The sequence below is a fragment of the Macaca nemestrina genome, chromosome 14 (genome assembly GCF_043159975.1).
Source record: "Macaca nemestrina isolate mMacNem1 chromosome 14, mMacNem.hap1, whole genome shotgun sequence".
NCBI lineage: Eukaryota > Metazoa > Chordata > Mammalia > Primates > Cercopithecidae > Macaca > Macaca nemestrina.
The window spans coordinates 118,684,411-118,696,842 of NC_092138.1; the positions used below are offsets into that span (position 1 = coordinate 118,684,411).

General features: G+C 55.6%; 2 protein-coding genes across 8 annotated transcripts in view; one reads left to right on the forward strand and one right to left on the reverse strand.

Annotated features, from left to right (window-relative positions):
• Positions 1-1,474: 1,474 nt before the first annotated feature.
• On the forward strand, positions 1,475-2,237 carry LOC105471997 (mitochondrial ribosomal protein L41). Its single transcript, XM_011724938.3, has 2 exons — positions 1,475-1,634; positions 1,730-2,237. The coding sequence occupies exon 2, from the start codon at positions 1,738-1,740 to the stop codon at positions 2,149-2,151; it is 414 nt and encodes a 137-aa protein (XP_011723240.1). The 5' UTR covers positions 1,475-1,634; positions 1,730-1,737; the 3' UTR covers positions 2,152-2,237.
• A 2,255-nt stretch (positions 2,238-4,492) lies between these two features.
• The window catches only part of LOC105471998 (diphthamide biosynthesis 7), a 28,437-nt gene continuing 20,497 nt past the window's right edge, over positions 4,493-12,432 (reverse strand). For 4 of the 7 annotated variants that reach the window (XM_071078698.1, XM_071078697.1, XM_071078699.1 and 1 more), the window contains one exon: positions 4,495-5,632. In XM_071078698.1, coding sequence (XP_070934799.1) covers positions 5,217-5,632 — 416 coding nt within the window. In that variant the 3' untranslated portion in view covers positions 4,495-5,216. Of the gene's footprint in view, positions 7,124-12,432 lie in introns of all 7 variants that reach the window. The other 3 variants (XM_071078696.1, XM_071078702.1, XM_071078703.1) reach the window with 3 other exon arrangements.

Genomic DNA, 12,432 nt, shown 5'->3' on the forward strand with positions numbered 1-12,432 from the left:
GGGGAGAGAGTGCAGCTGGGGAGGGGGTGGATCCGGGGTGTGGGGGTGCCGCTGGGGAAGCGGGTGTAGCTGGGGAGGGGGTGGATCCGGGGTGTTGGGTGCCGCTGGAGAGGGGGGTGCAGCTGGGGAGGGGATGGATCTGGGGTGTGGGGTGCCGCTGGGGAAGGGGGTGCAGCTGGGGAGGGGATGGATCTGGGGTGTGGGGTGCCGCTGGGGAAGGGGGTGCAGCTGGGGAGGGGATGGATCTGGGGTGTGGGGTGCCGCTGGGGAAGGGGGTGCAGCTGGGGAGGGGATGGATCTGGGGTGTGGGGTGCCGCTGGGGAAGGGGGGTGCAGCTGGGGAGGGGATGGATCTGGGGTGTGGGGTGCCGCTGGGGAAGGGGGGTGCAGCTGGGGAGGGGATGGATCTGGGGTGTGGGGGTGCCGCTGGGGAAGGGGGTGCAGCTGAGGGGGTGGATCCGGGTTGAGGGGTGCCGCTGGAGAGGGGGGTGCAGCTGGGGAGGGGGTGGATCTGGGGTGTGGGGGTGCCGCTGGGGAAGCGGGTGTAGCTGGGGAGGGGGTGGATCCGGGGTGTGGGGGTGCCGCTGGGGAAGGGGGTGTAGCTGGGAAGGGGATCCGGGGTGTGGGGGTGCCGCTGGGGAAGGGGGTGCAGTTGGGGAGGGGGTGGATCCGGGGTGTGGGGGGTGCAGCTGGGGAGGGGGTGGATCCGGGGTGTGGGGGTGCCGCTGGGGAGGGGGGTGCAGCTGGGGAGGGGGGTGCAGCTGGGGAGGGGGTGGATCCGGGGTGTGGGGGTGCGGCTGGTGGGCGACTTCCGCGTGGGGTGAGAGGCCGCCTGCGAGGGTGACCGGCCGGAGGGCTCAGCGCACAAGCCAGACGTGCTGGGTCCAAGATTATTAATTTGGGGACTGCGAGGGCTCGAGTCCTCCCACACCACTGCCCGGCCTGCGGGGAACCCAGACAGCCCCGACCCTCCCGGCTACAGGTCCCGGGCTTTCCCTGCGCGGTTGCCGGCTCCGCTCAGAGGAGCGGCGCCCAGCGGAGGGGTCAGAAAGGCCGGGTCGCGGCGTCCGTCTCGAGTCCAGCGCCCGCGTCTTCCTCGACCTCCCGACGCCACCTCAGTGCCTCAGGGGGACTGGGCTCCCGGGACACCGCCGGCCACCAGGCGGACGGACACAGGCAGTGGCGGGCAGTGGGGACGCCAGAGACTACCTCGCTGAGGGCGGCCACTCATCCGCGCGCCCCGCCCCGACCCGCGCGCCCCGCCCCGCCCCGACCCGCGCGCCCCGCCCCGCCCCGACCCGCGCGCCCCGCCCCGCCCCGATCCGCGCGCCCCGCCCCGACCCGCGCGCCCCGCCCCGACCCGCGCGCCCCGCCCCGACCCGCGCGCCCCGCCCCGACCCGCGCGCCCCGCCCCGACCCGCGCGCCCCGCCCCGACCCGCGCGCCCCTCCCATTGGCAGAGTCCCCGCGGCCACGCCCCCTCCCAGACTGAGGCCGTTATTGGACGCAGTGGCGGCGGCCAATCGGAGCCGCTCTTGCTGCGACGCGGTGGTCGGAAGCCGAGCGAGGTCGAGGTCGGGTCGGCGCCGGAGCTGTTGAGGGGCAACTTGGAGCTGGTGCTGGGTCTCCGGTCCAGGTGAGTCTGTAGGATTGGAGCGGGCGCCGCGCGCGGCCGGGGGCGGGGCTGGCCGGGTTCCCGGGGCCGCGACTACCCGCCGTCTCCTCCCGCAGGGCGCGGCATGGGCGTCCTGGCCGCAGCGGCGCGCTGCCTGGTCCGGGGCGCGGACCGGATGAGCCAGTGGACAAGCAAGCGGGGCCCGCGCAGCTTCAGGGGCCGCAAGGGCCGGGGCGCCAAGGGCATCGGCTTCCTCACCTCGGGCTACAGATTCGTGCAGATCAAGGAGATGGTCCCGGAGTTCGTCGTCCCGGATCTGACCGGCTTCAAGCTCAAGCCCTACGTGAACTACCGCGCCCCTGAGGGCGAGGAGACGCCCCTGACGGCCGCGCAGCTGTTCAGCGAAGCTGTGGCGCCTCTCATCGTACAGGACTTCAAAGACGGTACCTTCGACCCCGACAACCTGGAAAAGTACGGCTTCGAGCCCACACAGGAGGGCAAGCTCTTCCAGCTGTACCCCAGGAACTTCCTGCGCTAGCGGGGCGGGGGGCTGCGAGGTGGAGGCATCCCCGGGGAGGGGCGGCCTGCCCTCATCTCGTTTCTATTAAAGGCCTTTGCCAGCTCGACGGTGTTTGTTTTTTGGCCTCAGGTCATGGCAAAGTGTGCAACATGACAGATTTCAGTGCAGGGACCTAAGCAGAGTTCTCATGCAGACTCTGCACTGACCCTCTTTGGAGGTCATCTTCCCGGTCAGAAGGTTCTGGGAACCTGCCAAGGGCAAACATTACTCAGCTTGCAGGAGAAAGAATTTACAAGGCAGATTGTGCCGGATGACAACACTGGTCAGTTCATCCCCCAAATTACCCAGGGAACAAAGATGAGGGTCTCACTCTGCTGCCCAGGCTGAGCACTCGTGGGCTCAAATGATCCGCCCGCCTCAGCCTCCCAAAATGCTGGGATTACAGGTGTGAGCCACTGCGCCCACCCCAGGAAAATTTCTTGTTGCAATCTGACATATATTGGCATGTTGTGTTGTATCATCAGAAAAGAAGAAAGGGATAAGGCCAGGCGCGGTGGCTCACGCCTGTAATCCCAGCACGTTGGGAGGCCGAGGAGGGAGGATCACAAGGTCAGGCGTTCAAGACCAGCCTGGCCAGCATGATGAAACCCCATCTCTACTAAAAATACAAAAATTAGCCAGGCCTGGTGGCATGCACCTGTAGTCCCAGCTACTCAGAAGGCTGAGGCAGGAGAATCGCTTGAACCCAGGAGGTGGAAGTTGCAGTGAGTCAAGATCGTGCCACTGCACTCCAGCCTTGGCAACAGAGCGAGACTCCGTCTCAAAAAAAAAAGGAAGGGATAAAACTGCATGTTTTTTACTTGTGGTCACCTATATGGCATTAGTAAATGCTGAGGATTTGACAAATTGTGGCCTGTACTTCAACCACAGTTCCTCCCAGAGAGACAAGAGCCCTCATGGCAGGAGTTGGATGTAACACACCCAGTTTGTTCACACACCTAAAGTCACCATCTGTCCAGTATTTGGGAGCTAACCCATATGGATGCTGCAGTGATGACTGTTCCCTAGACTTCACATATTTCAAGTTGGTGACCCCCAAGGCAACTCGGAACACACACTCCCTTTTATTTATCTGCACAGGGATCCAATACAGGTTGAGCATCATTATCCAAAATGCTTGGGGCTGGGCACCGTGGCTCACACCTGCAATCCCAGCACTTTGGGAGGCTGAGGCAGGTGGGTCATCTGAGGTCAGGAGCCTGGCCAACATGGTGAAACCCTGTCTCTAATAAAAATACAAAAATTATACAGGCATGTTGGCACAGGCCTGTAATCCCAGCTACTCCGGAGGCTGAGGCAGGACAATCACTTGAACCTGGAAGGTGGAGGGCAGTGAGCCGAGGTGGAACCACTGAGATTGAGCCACTGCACTCCAGCCTGGGTGACAGAGCAGGACTCTCTCAAAAAAAAAAAAAAAAAAAAGGCATGGCTAATCCCAGCACTTTGGGCGGCAGAGGTGGGCAGATCACCTGAGGTCTGGAGTTTGAGACCAGCCTGACCAACACGGAGAAACCTTGTCTCTACTAAAAATATACAAAATTAGCTGGGCATGGTGGTAGATGTCTGTAATCCCAGCTACTCAGGAGGCTGAGGCTGGAGAATCATTTGAACTTGGGAGGCAGAGGTCACAGTGAGCAGAGATTGTGCCATTGCACTCCAGCCTGGGGAACAAGAGCAAAACTCCGTCTCGAAAAAAAAACAAAGCCTGGAACCAGAAATGTTTTGGATTTCAGTTTTCAGATTTTGGAATATTTGCATGTACATAATGAGATATCTTGGAGGTGAGATACAAGTCTAAACACGAAATTCAATTTTGTTTCATATACACCTTATACACATAGCCTGACGGTAGTTTTATACAATATGTATGTTTTTTAGGCTAGTCAAGTGAAGCTATGAGAGAAGGAACAAATCTGTAACTGGTTGTCATTGTTTACACAGTATTTTTATTATTTATTTATTTTTTAGAGATGAGTCTTGCTCTGTTGCCCCTCGCTCACTGCAGCCTCAACGTCCTGGGCCCAACAATCCTCCTGCCTCAGCCTCCCAAGTGGCTGGGGCCATAGGCATGTGCACCACACCTGGCTAACTTTTTTTTACTTTTTATAGAGACTGGGTTTTGCTATGTTGCCCAGGCTGGTCTTGAACTCCAGGCCTCAAGCAACCCTCCTGCCTCAGCCCCTCCCAAAGTGTTGGGATTACAGGCCACTGTGCCTGTGCTCAGTATTTTTTTTTTTTTTTTTTTTTTGAGACAGAGTCTCGCTCTGTCGCCCGGGCTGGAGTGCAGTGGCCGGATCTCAGCTCACTGCAAGCTCCGCCTCCCGGGTTCACGCCATTCTCCTGCCTCAGCCTCCCGAGTAGCTGGGACTACAGGCGCCCACCACCGCGCCCGGCTAATTTTTTGTATTTTTTAGTAGAGACGGGGTTTCACCGTGTTAGCCAGGATGGTCTCGATCTCCTGACCTCGTGATCCGCCCGTCTCGGCCTCCCAAAGTGCTGGGATTACAGGCTTGAGCCACCACGCCCGGCCAATATTTTTAATAATATATGCAACTCATCACATGAGTTCAGCTGTGGGATTTTCCAAAAGTTTTGGGATTTTGCATTTTTGGACTGGCTGTGCTAAATCTATACGAGCACTTCTGGTGCCATGATGAGGCATTAAATGTTCATTTAAAACATGTTATAAAGTCATGTTTTTCAAAAAACTTCATTTAATATAAATAGTTGCTTAAACAAGTATGAAAGGCTGAAAGTCAAAATCTACCTGAAAAACTTAACAAATCTGCAAGCTGGGAACTGAGTCTCTTCCCCACTGTCTGCCAGAGAGAATCACCCAGTCCATTTTCAGGGGCCTAGCAGGGAAGTTGATTTAAGAGAAGTCAACATCTTTTCTGACTACACTGTAGATTCCATCAGTGCACAGGCGTCTGCAGGGCTGCAGTAAGCATCTCCGATGAGGTAGTCCCAGGCATTCACTCAGTCTCCCTCCTGGTTTCCTTATGGCAAGGAGCTTCGTGATTTCAAGCTCCGTTCCCCTCCCACTCCCAGAGGTGGAGCGCATGGTCATAGAAGGAGCAGGTGGCCAGGAGGCTGAAGGTCGAGTCTGCTTCTTCCGGGTTCACGCCACAGTCACGCGTGGTGGCTGCTGTAGCCTGCAGCCAGGTGCCGCTCTTCCTTATGCGCTCTGTGAGTGGCTTCATTCCACTCTGGGGTCTGGCATGGCCCGCCCCATCGCTATTCTCTGTGCATTCATGACAGGGTGTTGGCAACTCGCCTGCACCCTTCAGGTCTGCCGTCTTGGTTCCTAGGTTGCTAGGAAAGGACCACGAGGGGGCCCGCTGCAGAGAACGGAAGCGCAGCCAGGACCAGTCGGCTCCATACACCAGCGAGTTGGGCAATGTGTGGGATGCCAGGACCGTCGCCTCCTGCTTCTCCTCTGGAGTGAGAGATTAGAGAACCCAGGAAACACAACATCACCCAGAGCCTCTCCCCAACTGTCATGCCTGACAGAGAGACCACCAAGAACAGCCCCTCACAGGTCAGCACGTTTCCTGAGGAGCCGCCGTGTCATGCAAAGGAACCAGCAACCTGGGCAGATGCTGGAGAAGAAACAGACCGTCACCTTGCAGTGCACACGCCTGCGTGCCTCCAAGAGAATCATCAGGCAGGGCTACAGAACCACACTCGAAGGTGAGGAACACAGCAAAAGCCTGAGGGGGGAAAGACCTCGGTTAACGCTTAAAACCAGAGGACAGGCCGGGCGCGGTGGCTCAAGCCTGTAATCCCAGCACTTTGGGAGGCCGAGGCGGGCGGATCACAAGGTCAGGAGATCGAGACCACAGTGAAACCCCGTCTCTACTAAAAATACAAAAAATTAGCCGGGCGTGGTGGCGGCGCCTGTAGTCCCAGCTACTCAGGAGGCTGAGGCAGGAGAATGGCGTGAACCCAGGAGGCGGAGCTTGCAGTGAGCCGAGATCGCGCCACTGCACTCCAGCCTGGGCAACAGCGTGAGACTCCGTCTCAAAAAAAAAAAAAAAAAAAAAAAACCAGAGGACAAAGGAGTTTTAGCCAGCTGCGAAGGAAGGGGATGTCTGAGGAACAGGCGGCGTGTACGGCAGAGGTGAGGAAGTCCACGGCTCGCACGGGGAACCGCAAACAGGCGGCCGTGGCACTGTCAGTGAGTGACAGTGGGCTGGAGGGTCCCAAGCATGCAGGGCCCGGCACGCCCTGTTTCACAGTCTGCATTTTGGAAAGGAGCCGCTGACAAGGTTAAGTGAGCAGCTGCTTTAGAGAAGTTGCTATGGCAACTGTGAGGGCGGAGGACAGCCCTAGAAAGAGGCCAGGACCACCTCCCAGAGCGCACAGCAACAGACCCCACAGCAAGAGGGAATGACGAGGTGCCGCCAAACCCGAGGCGGTCTGGAGTCTAGCAGGCAAGGCCAGGGCTGGCAGGGGCGGTCGCGGAGAGCAACTGGAAGGTGAGCCAGGGGCTGCAAGGCTGGGTGGCCACTCAGGCTCTGAAAGGGCTGCCACTGCTACCTCTGAAGTCCAGGGACTGATGCCAGCAGTGACCGCAATCAGAACCAGAATAAGTGCTGAAGAAGAAGGGCTGAGGGCAGAACAGGATGGCACTGGATCACACAATATGCCGAGGATGTACAGGCCCGGCCCAGGGAGGCCCAACCCTGGGCCCAGGGCTTCAATTGGGCAGAGGTGGCTGCGAGGAGCAGCAAGATGCTGAACATTCGGAGACAGCCACAGGGGCCCTCGAGCAGCACGTTTGGGGCGCCCCCCAGGAGGGAGCCCCTGCGGAGGCCGTTACTTGTCCCCTGCGAGGTAGTGTCACAGGGCAGGCAGGACCTCTGCTAGTCTTTCATCCAGCAATCGCTCAACACGCCCACTCGGGCCAGCAGGACCTCTTCTACAGCTTAGGAAAAGGTAACAAGGCAGAGTCTAGGCCCTCGGAAAGCCACAGCCAGGGAAAAAGACTGCGAATGAGTGGACGGAAGACACCGTTGAGACCCCAAGAACAGGAGGCCCTTTCTGATTAGCCACAGGCCAACCTTTCCTCTTTCTTTTTATTTTCAAGACAAGATCTCACTCTGTCGCATAAGCTGGAGTGCAGTGGTGCGATCACAGGTCACTGCAGTCTTGACCTCCTGGGCTCTATCTTCCTGCGTCAGCCTCCTGAGTAGCTGCGACCATCATGCTCAGCTAGTTTTTTCTATCTTTTGTGGCCACGGAGTCTCACTACGTTGTCCAGGCTAGTCTTGAACTCCCGGGCACCAGCAATTCGCCACCCCCAGAGTGCTGTGACTGCAAGCGTGAGCCGCCGCGCCCGGCCAGTACAAATTGTTCTAAAATTGGGCCAGGCACGGTGGCTCACACCTGTAATCCCAGCACTTTGGGAAGCCAACGCGGGCAGTTATGAGGTCAAGAGATCGAGACCATCCTGGTCAACATGGTGAAACCCCATGTCTACTAAAAATGCAAAAATTAGCTAGGTGTGGTGGTGGGCGCCTGTAGTACCAGCTACTTGGGAGGCTGAGGCAGGAGAATCGCTTGAACCTAGGAGGTGGAGGTTACAGTGAGCCAAGATCGCACCACTGCACTCCAGCCTGGGTGAAAAAGTGAGACTCTGTCTCAAAAAAAATTTTTTTTTAAATTAAAGATATAGGCTGGGTGCAGTGGCTCACGCCTGTAATTCCAGCACTTTGGGAAGCCAAGGCAGGTGGATCACCCAAGGGCAGGAGTTCGAGAGCAGCCTGGGAAACACGGTGAAACCCCATCTCTACTAAAAGCACAAAAATTAGCTGGGCGTGATGGCGCACGCCTGTAGTCCCAGCTACACAGGAGCCTGAGGCAGGAGAATCCCTTGAACCTGTGAGGTAGAGGTCGCAATAAACTGAGATCACCCCACTGCACTCCAGCCTGGATGACAGAGCGAGACTCTGTCTCAAAAAAATAAATAAAGTTATGAAAAAGGCCAGCCGGGCACAGTGGCTCACGCCTATAATCCTAGCACTTTGGGAGGCCGAGGTGGGTGGATCACCTGAGGTCAGGAGTTTAAGACCAGCCTGACCAACATGGTGAAACCCTGTCTCTACTAAAAAGTACAAAAATGGCCGGGCGCGGTGGCTCAAGCCTGTAATCCCAGCACTTTGGGAGGCCGAGACGGGCGGATCACGAGGTCAGGAGATCGAGACCATCCTGGCTAACACAGTGAAACCCCGTCTCTACTAAAAAATACAAAAAAACTAGCTGGGCGAGGTGGCGGGCGCCTGTAGTCCCAGCTACTCGGGAGGCTGAGGCAGGAGAATGGCCTGAACCCGGGAGGCGGAGCTTGCAGTGAGCTGAGATCCGGCCACTGCACTCCAGCAAGGGGGACAGAGTGAGACTCCGTCTCAAAAAAAAAAAAAAAAATAAAATAAAATAAAATAAAAAGTACAAAAATTAGCCAGGCATGGTGGCAGGCACCTGTAATCCCAGGTACTCGGGAGGCTGCGGCAGGAGAATTGCTTGAACCTGGAAGGTAGGGGTTGCAGTGAGCTGAGATTGCGCCATTGCACTTCAGCCTGGGCAACAAAGCAAGACTCCATCTCAAAAGAAAAAAAAAAGAAAAAAAGGCCTACAGAGTGGCCGGGCGCGGTGGCTCAAGCCTGTAATCCCAGCACTTTGGGAGGCCGAGATGGGCGGATCACTAGGTCAGGAGATCGAGACCATCCTGGCAAACATGGTGAAACCCCGTCTCTACTAAAAATACAAAAAACTAGCCGGGCGAGGCGGCGGGCGCCTGTAGTCCCAGCTACTCGGGAGGCTGAGGCAGGAGAATGGCGTAAACCCGGGGGGCGGAGCTTGCAGTGAGCTGAGATCCGGCCACTGCACTCCAGCCCGGGCGACAGAGCCAGACTCCGTCTCAAAAAAAAAAAAAAAAAAAAGGCCTACAGAGTATCTGACAAAATTGACCTGGAATGGTGAACTCTCAGACCTATGTTAGTACACCTCTTCAACTTTAAGAATTAAAGGCCGGATGTAGTCGCTCAAGCCTGTAACCCCAACACTGAGGACTGAGTTGAGGCAGGAGGACTGCTTGTGTCCAGGCAGTCCAGGCTGCAGTGAGCTCTGACTCCACCACTGTACTCCAGCCTGGGTGACAGGACACAAGACCCTCTCTTAAAAACAAAACAAAACAAAACAAAAAAACTAAAAACCCACCATAGCCAAAAGGTGTAAACAACCCAAATGTCCATCAGAGGATGAACAGACACAATGTGGTCCATCATTACATTCTTTTCTTTTTTTTTTTTTTTTTTTTTTTGAGACGGAGTCTCGCGCTGTGTCACCTAGGCTGGAGTGCAGTGGCGCGATCTCGGCTCACTGCAAGCTCCGCCTCCCAGGTTCACGCCATTCTCCTGCCTCAGCCTCCGAGTAGCTGGGACTACAGGCGCCCGCCACCTCGCCCGGCTAGTTTTTTTTTTTTTGTATTTTTAGTAGAGACGGGGGTTTCACCATGTTAGCCAGGATGGTCTCGATCTCCTGACCTCGTGATCCACCCGCCTCGGCCTCCCAAAGTGCTGGGATTACAGGCTTGAGCCACCGCGCCCGGCCCATTACATTCTTAAAAAGGAAGAGGGGCCGGGTGCGGTGGCTCAAGCCTGTAATCCCAGCACTTTGGGAGGCCAAGACAGGCGGATCACGAGGTCAGGAGATCGAGACCATCCTGGCTAACACGGTGAAAGGCCGTCTTTACTAAAAAATACAAAAAACTAGCCAGGCGAGGTGGCGGAGCCTGTAGTCCCAGCTACTCGGGAGGGTAAGGCAGGAGAATGGCGTGAACCTGGGAGGCGGAGCTTGCAGTGAGCTGAGATCCGGCCACTGCACTCCAGCCTGGGAGACACAGCGAGACTCCGTCTCAAAAAAAAAAAAAAAAAAAAAAGGAAGAGAATTCTGACACATGCTCCAACATGGGTGAACCTTGCAAACGTTAAGCTATGTAAAGAAGCCGGATATAAAAAGACGATTCTACTTCCATGAAATATCTAGAATAGGCAAATCCCCACAGACAGAGTAAACGGAGGTTACAGGGGCGGGTGGAGGGATGTTTGGGGTGACAGAAAAGTTTTGGAAATAAGTAGCTGTGATGATTGCACAGTAATTTGAATGTCTTTTTTTTTTTGAGATGGAGTCTCACTCTGTTGCCAGGCTGGAGTGTAGTGGCGTGATCTCGACTCACTGCAACTTCCGCCTCCTGAATTCAAGCGATTCTCCTGCCTCAGCCTCCCAAAGTGCTGTGATTACAGGCGCCTGACCTCAGGTGATCCACCTGCCTCAGCCTCCCAAAGTGCTGGGATTACAGGCGTGAGCCACTGCACCCGGCCTTGAATGTCTTTAATACCACTAAATTGCCACTTAAAGTGGCTGAAATGATGCATTTTATGTTACATACTTTTTTTTTTTTTTTTTTTTTTTTTTGAGACGGAGTCTGGCTCTGTGGCCCAGGCTGGAGTGCGGTGTCGCAATCTCTGCTCACTGCAAGCTCCGCCTCCCGGCTTCACACCATTCTCCTGCCTCAGCCTCCCGAGTAGCTGGGACTACAGGGTCCGCCACCACGCCCAGTTAATTTTTTGAATTTTTAGTAGAGACCGTGTTAGCCAGGATGGTCTCGATCTCCTGACCTCGTGATCCGCCCACCTCGGCCTCCCAAAGTGCTGGGATTACAGGCGTGAGCCACCGCGCCCGGCTACATAACTTTTACCACAATTTTTACAAAAGCAGTTAAAAGGCAGGAGACCCAGTGTGTGCCAGCCAGACAGTGCTGGAGTGTGTTTAAGAAACTCAAGCTGGCCGGGCGCGGTGGCTCAAGCCTGTAATCCCAGCACTTTGGGAGGCCGAGACGGGCGGATCATGAGGTCAGGAGATCGAGACCATCCTGGCTAACACAATGAAACCCCGTCTCCACTAAAAATACAAAAAAATTAGCCGGGCGTGGTGGCGGCGCCTGTAGTCCCAGCTACTCGGGAGGCTGAGGCAGGAGAATGGCGGGAACCCGGGAGGCGGAGCTTGCAGTGAGCCAAGATCGCGCCACTGCACTCCAGCCTGGGCGACAGAGCGAGACTCCGCCTCAAAAAAAAAAAAAAAAAAAAAAAGAAACTCAAGCAAAGGAGATGCAAGTCAAGGGATTAATGGGCAAGTTCTCCTTCAATTATCAAGGCTACAGAGAAAAGTATCAAGCATTCAGAAGTCTAGGAACCACCACCAAGGGCCTCTCGTAAGCCTCTATCAGGAGGCAAGCTCTATCCAAACAGGTGGCGGCTGGGAACGGCTGTCACCAGGACAGATGGGAGCACAACCCATAGTCAATTGTGAGATGAGACTTAGGAAAAAATAGGTGGGGCAAGGAGAGAAAAATACTATGTTAATGCTGTGTTCTGAGTAGAAAAAAATGCCATTAAGAATGGGAGGAATACAAAAAATACAAAAAACTAGCCGGGTAAGGTGGCGGCGCCTGTAGTACCAGCCACTTGGGAGGCTGAGGCAAGAGAATGATGTGAACCCGGGAGGCGGAGCTTGCAGTGAACCGAGATGCTGCCACTGCACTCCAGCCTGGGCGAAAGAGCAAGACTCTGTCTCAAAAAAAAAAAAAAAATATAAAAAATTAGCCAGGCGTGGTGGTGGGCACCTGTAATCCCAGCTACTCGGGAGGCTGAGGCAGGAGAATCCCTCGAACCCGGGAGGCGGAGCTTGCAGTGAGCCAAGATTGTGCCATTGCACTCCAGCCTGGGTGACAGAGCAAGACTCCACCTCAAAAAAAAAAGAAGAAAATCACCATTTTTCCATTATCATAATTTATTCAGGCAACAATTGCCTCTAAATTGGATAAAAGTCTGATAAGGGAATTAGTGACACATGTTCAAAGATTCTCACCACAGATTACTGATTAATTACAAAGAGGAAAATAGTATCTCCTCAGTGAAGGGATCGGGGCAAACACCACCTTCACAAACTGACCAAATTTCACAAAAATGGGACAAAGGGGCATCACAGGCCCTTGATGTGAGGAACTAAGGAGGGCACAGCACCACTTTCACAGGTCCCTGGCAAAAATGCATGCCCCCTGGCCAAGATGGTGAAACCCCGTCTCTACTAAAAATACAAAAATTAGCCGGCGTGGCAGCGGGCGCCTGTGGTCCCAGCTACTCGGGAGGCTGAGGCAGGAGAATGACGTGAACCCCGGAG

Bases quoted from the DNA above. Each gene is read 5' to 3' on its own strand.
- LOC105471997 (XM_011724938.3), top strand. From the start codon at position 1,738: ATGGGCGTCCTGGCCGCAGCGGCGCGCTGCCTGGTCCGGGGCGCGGAC.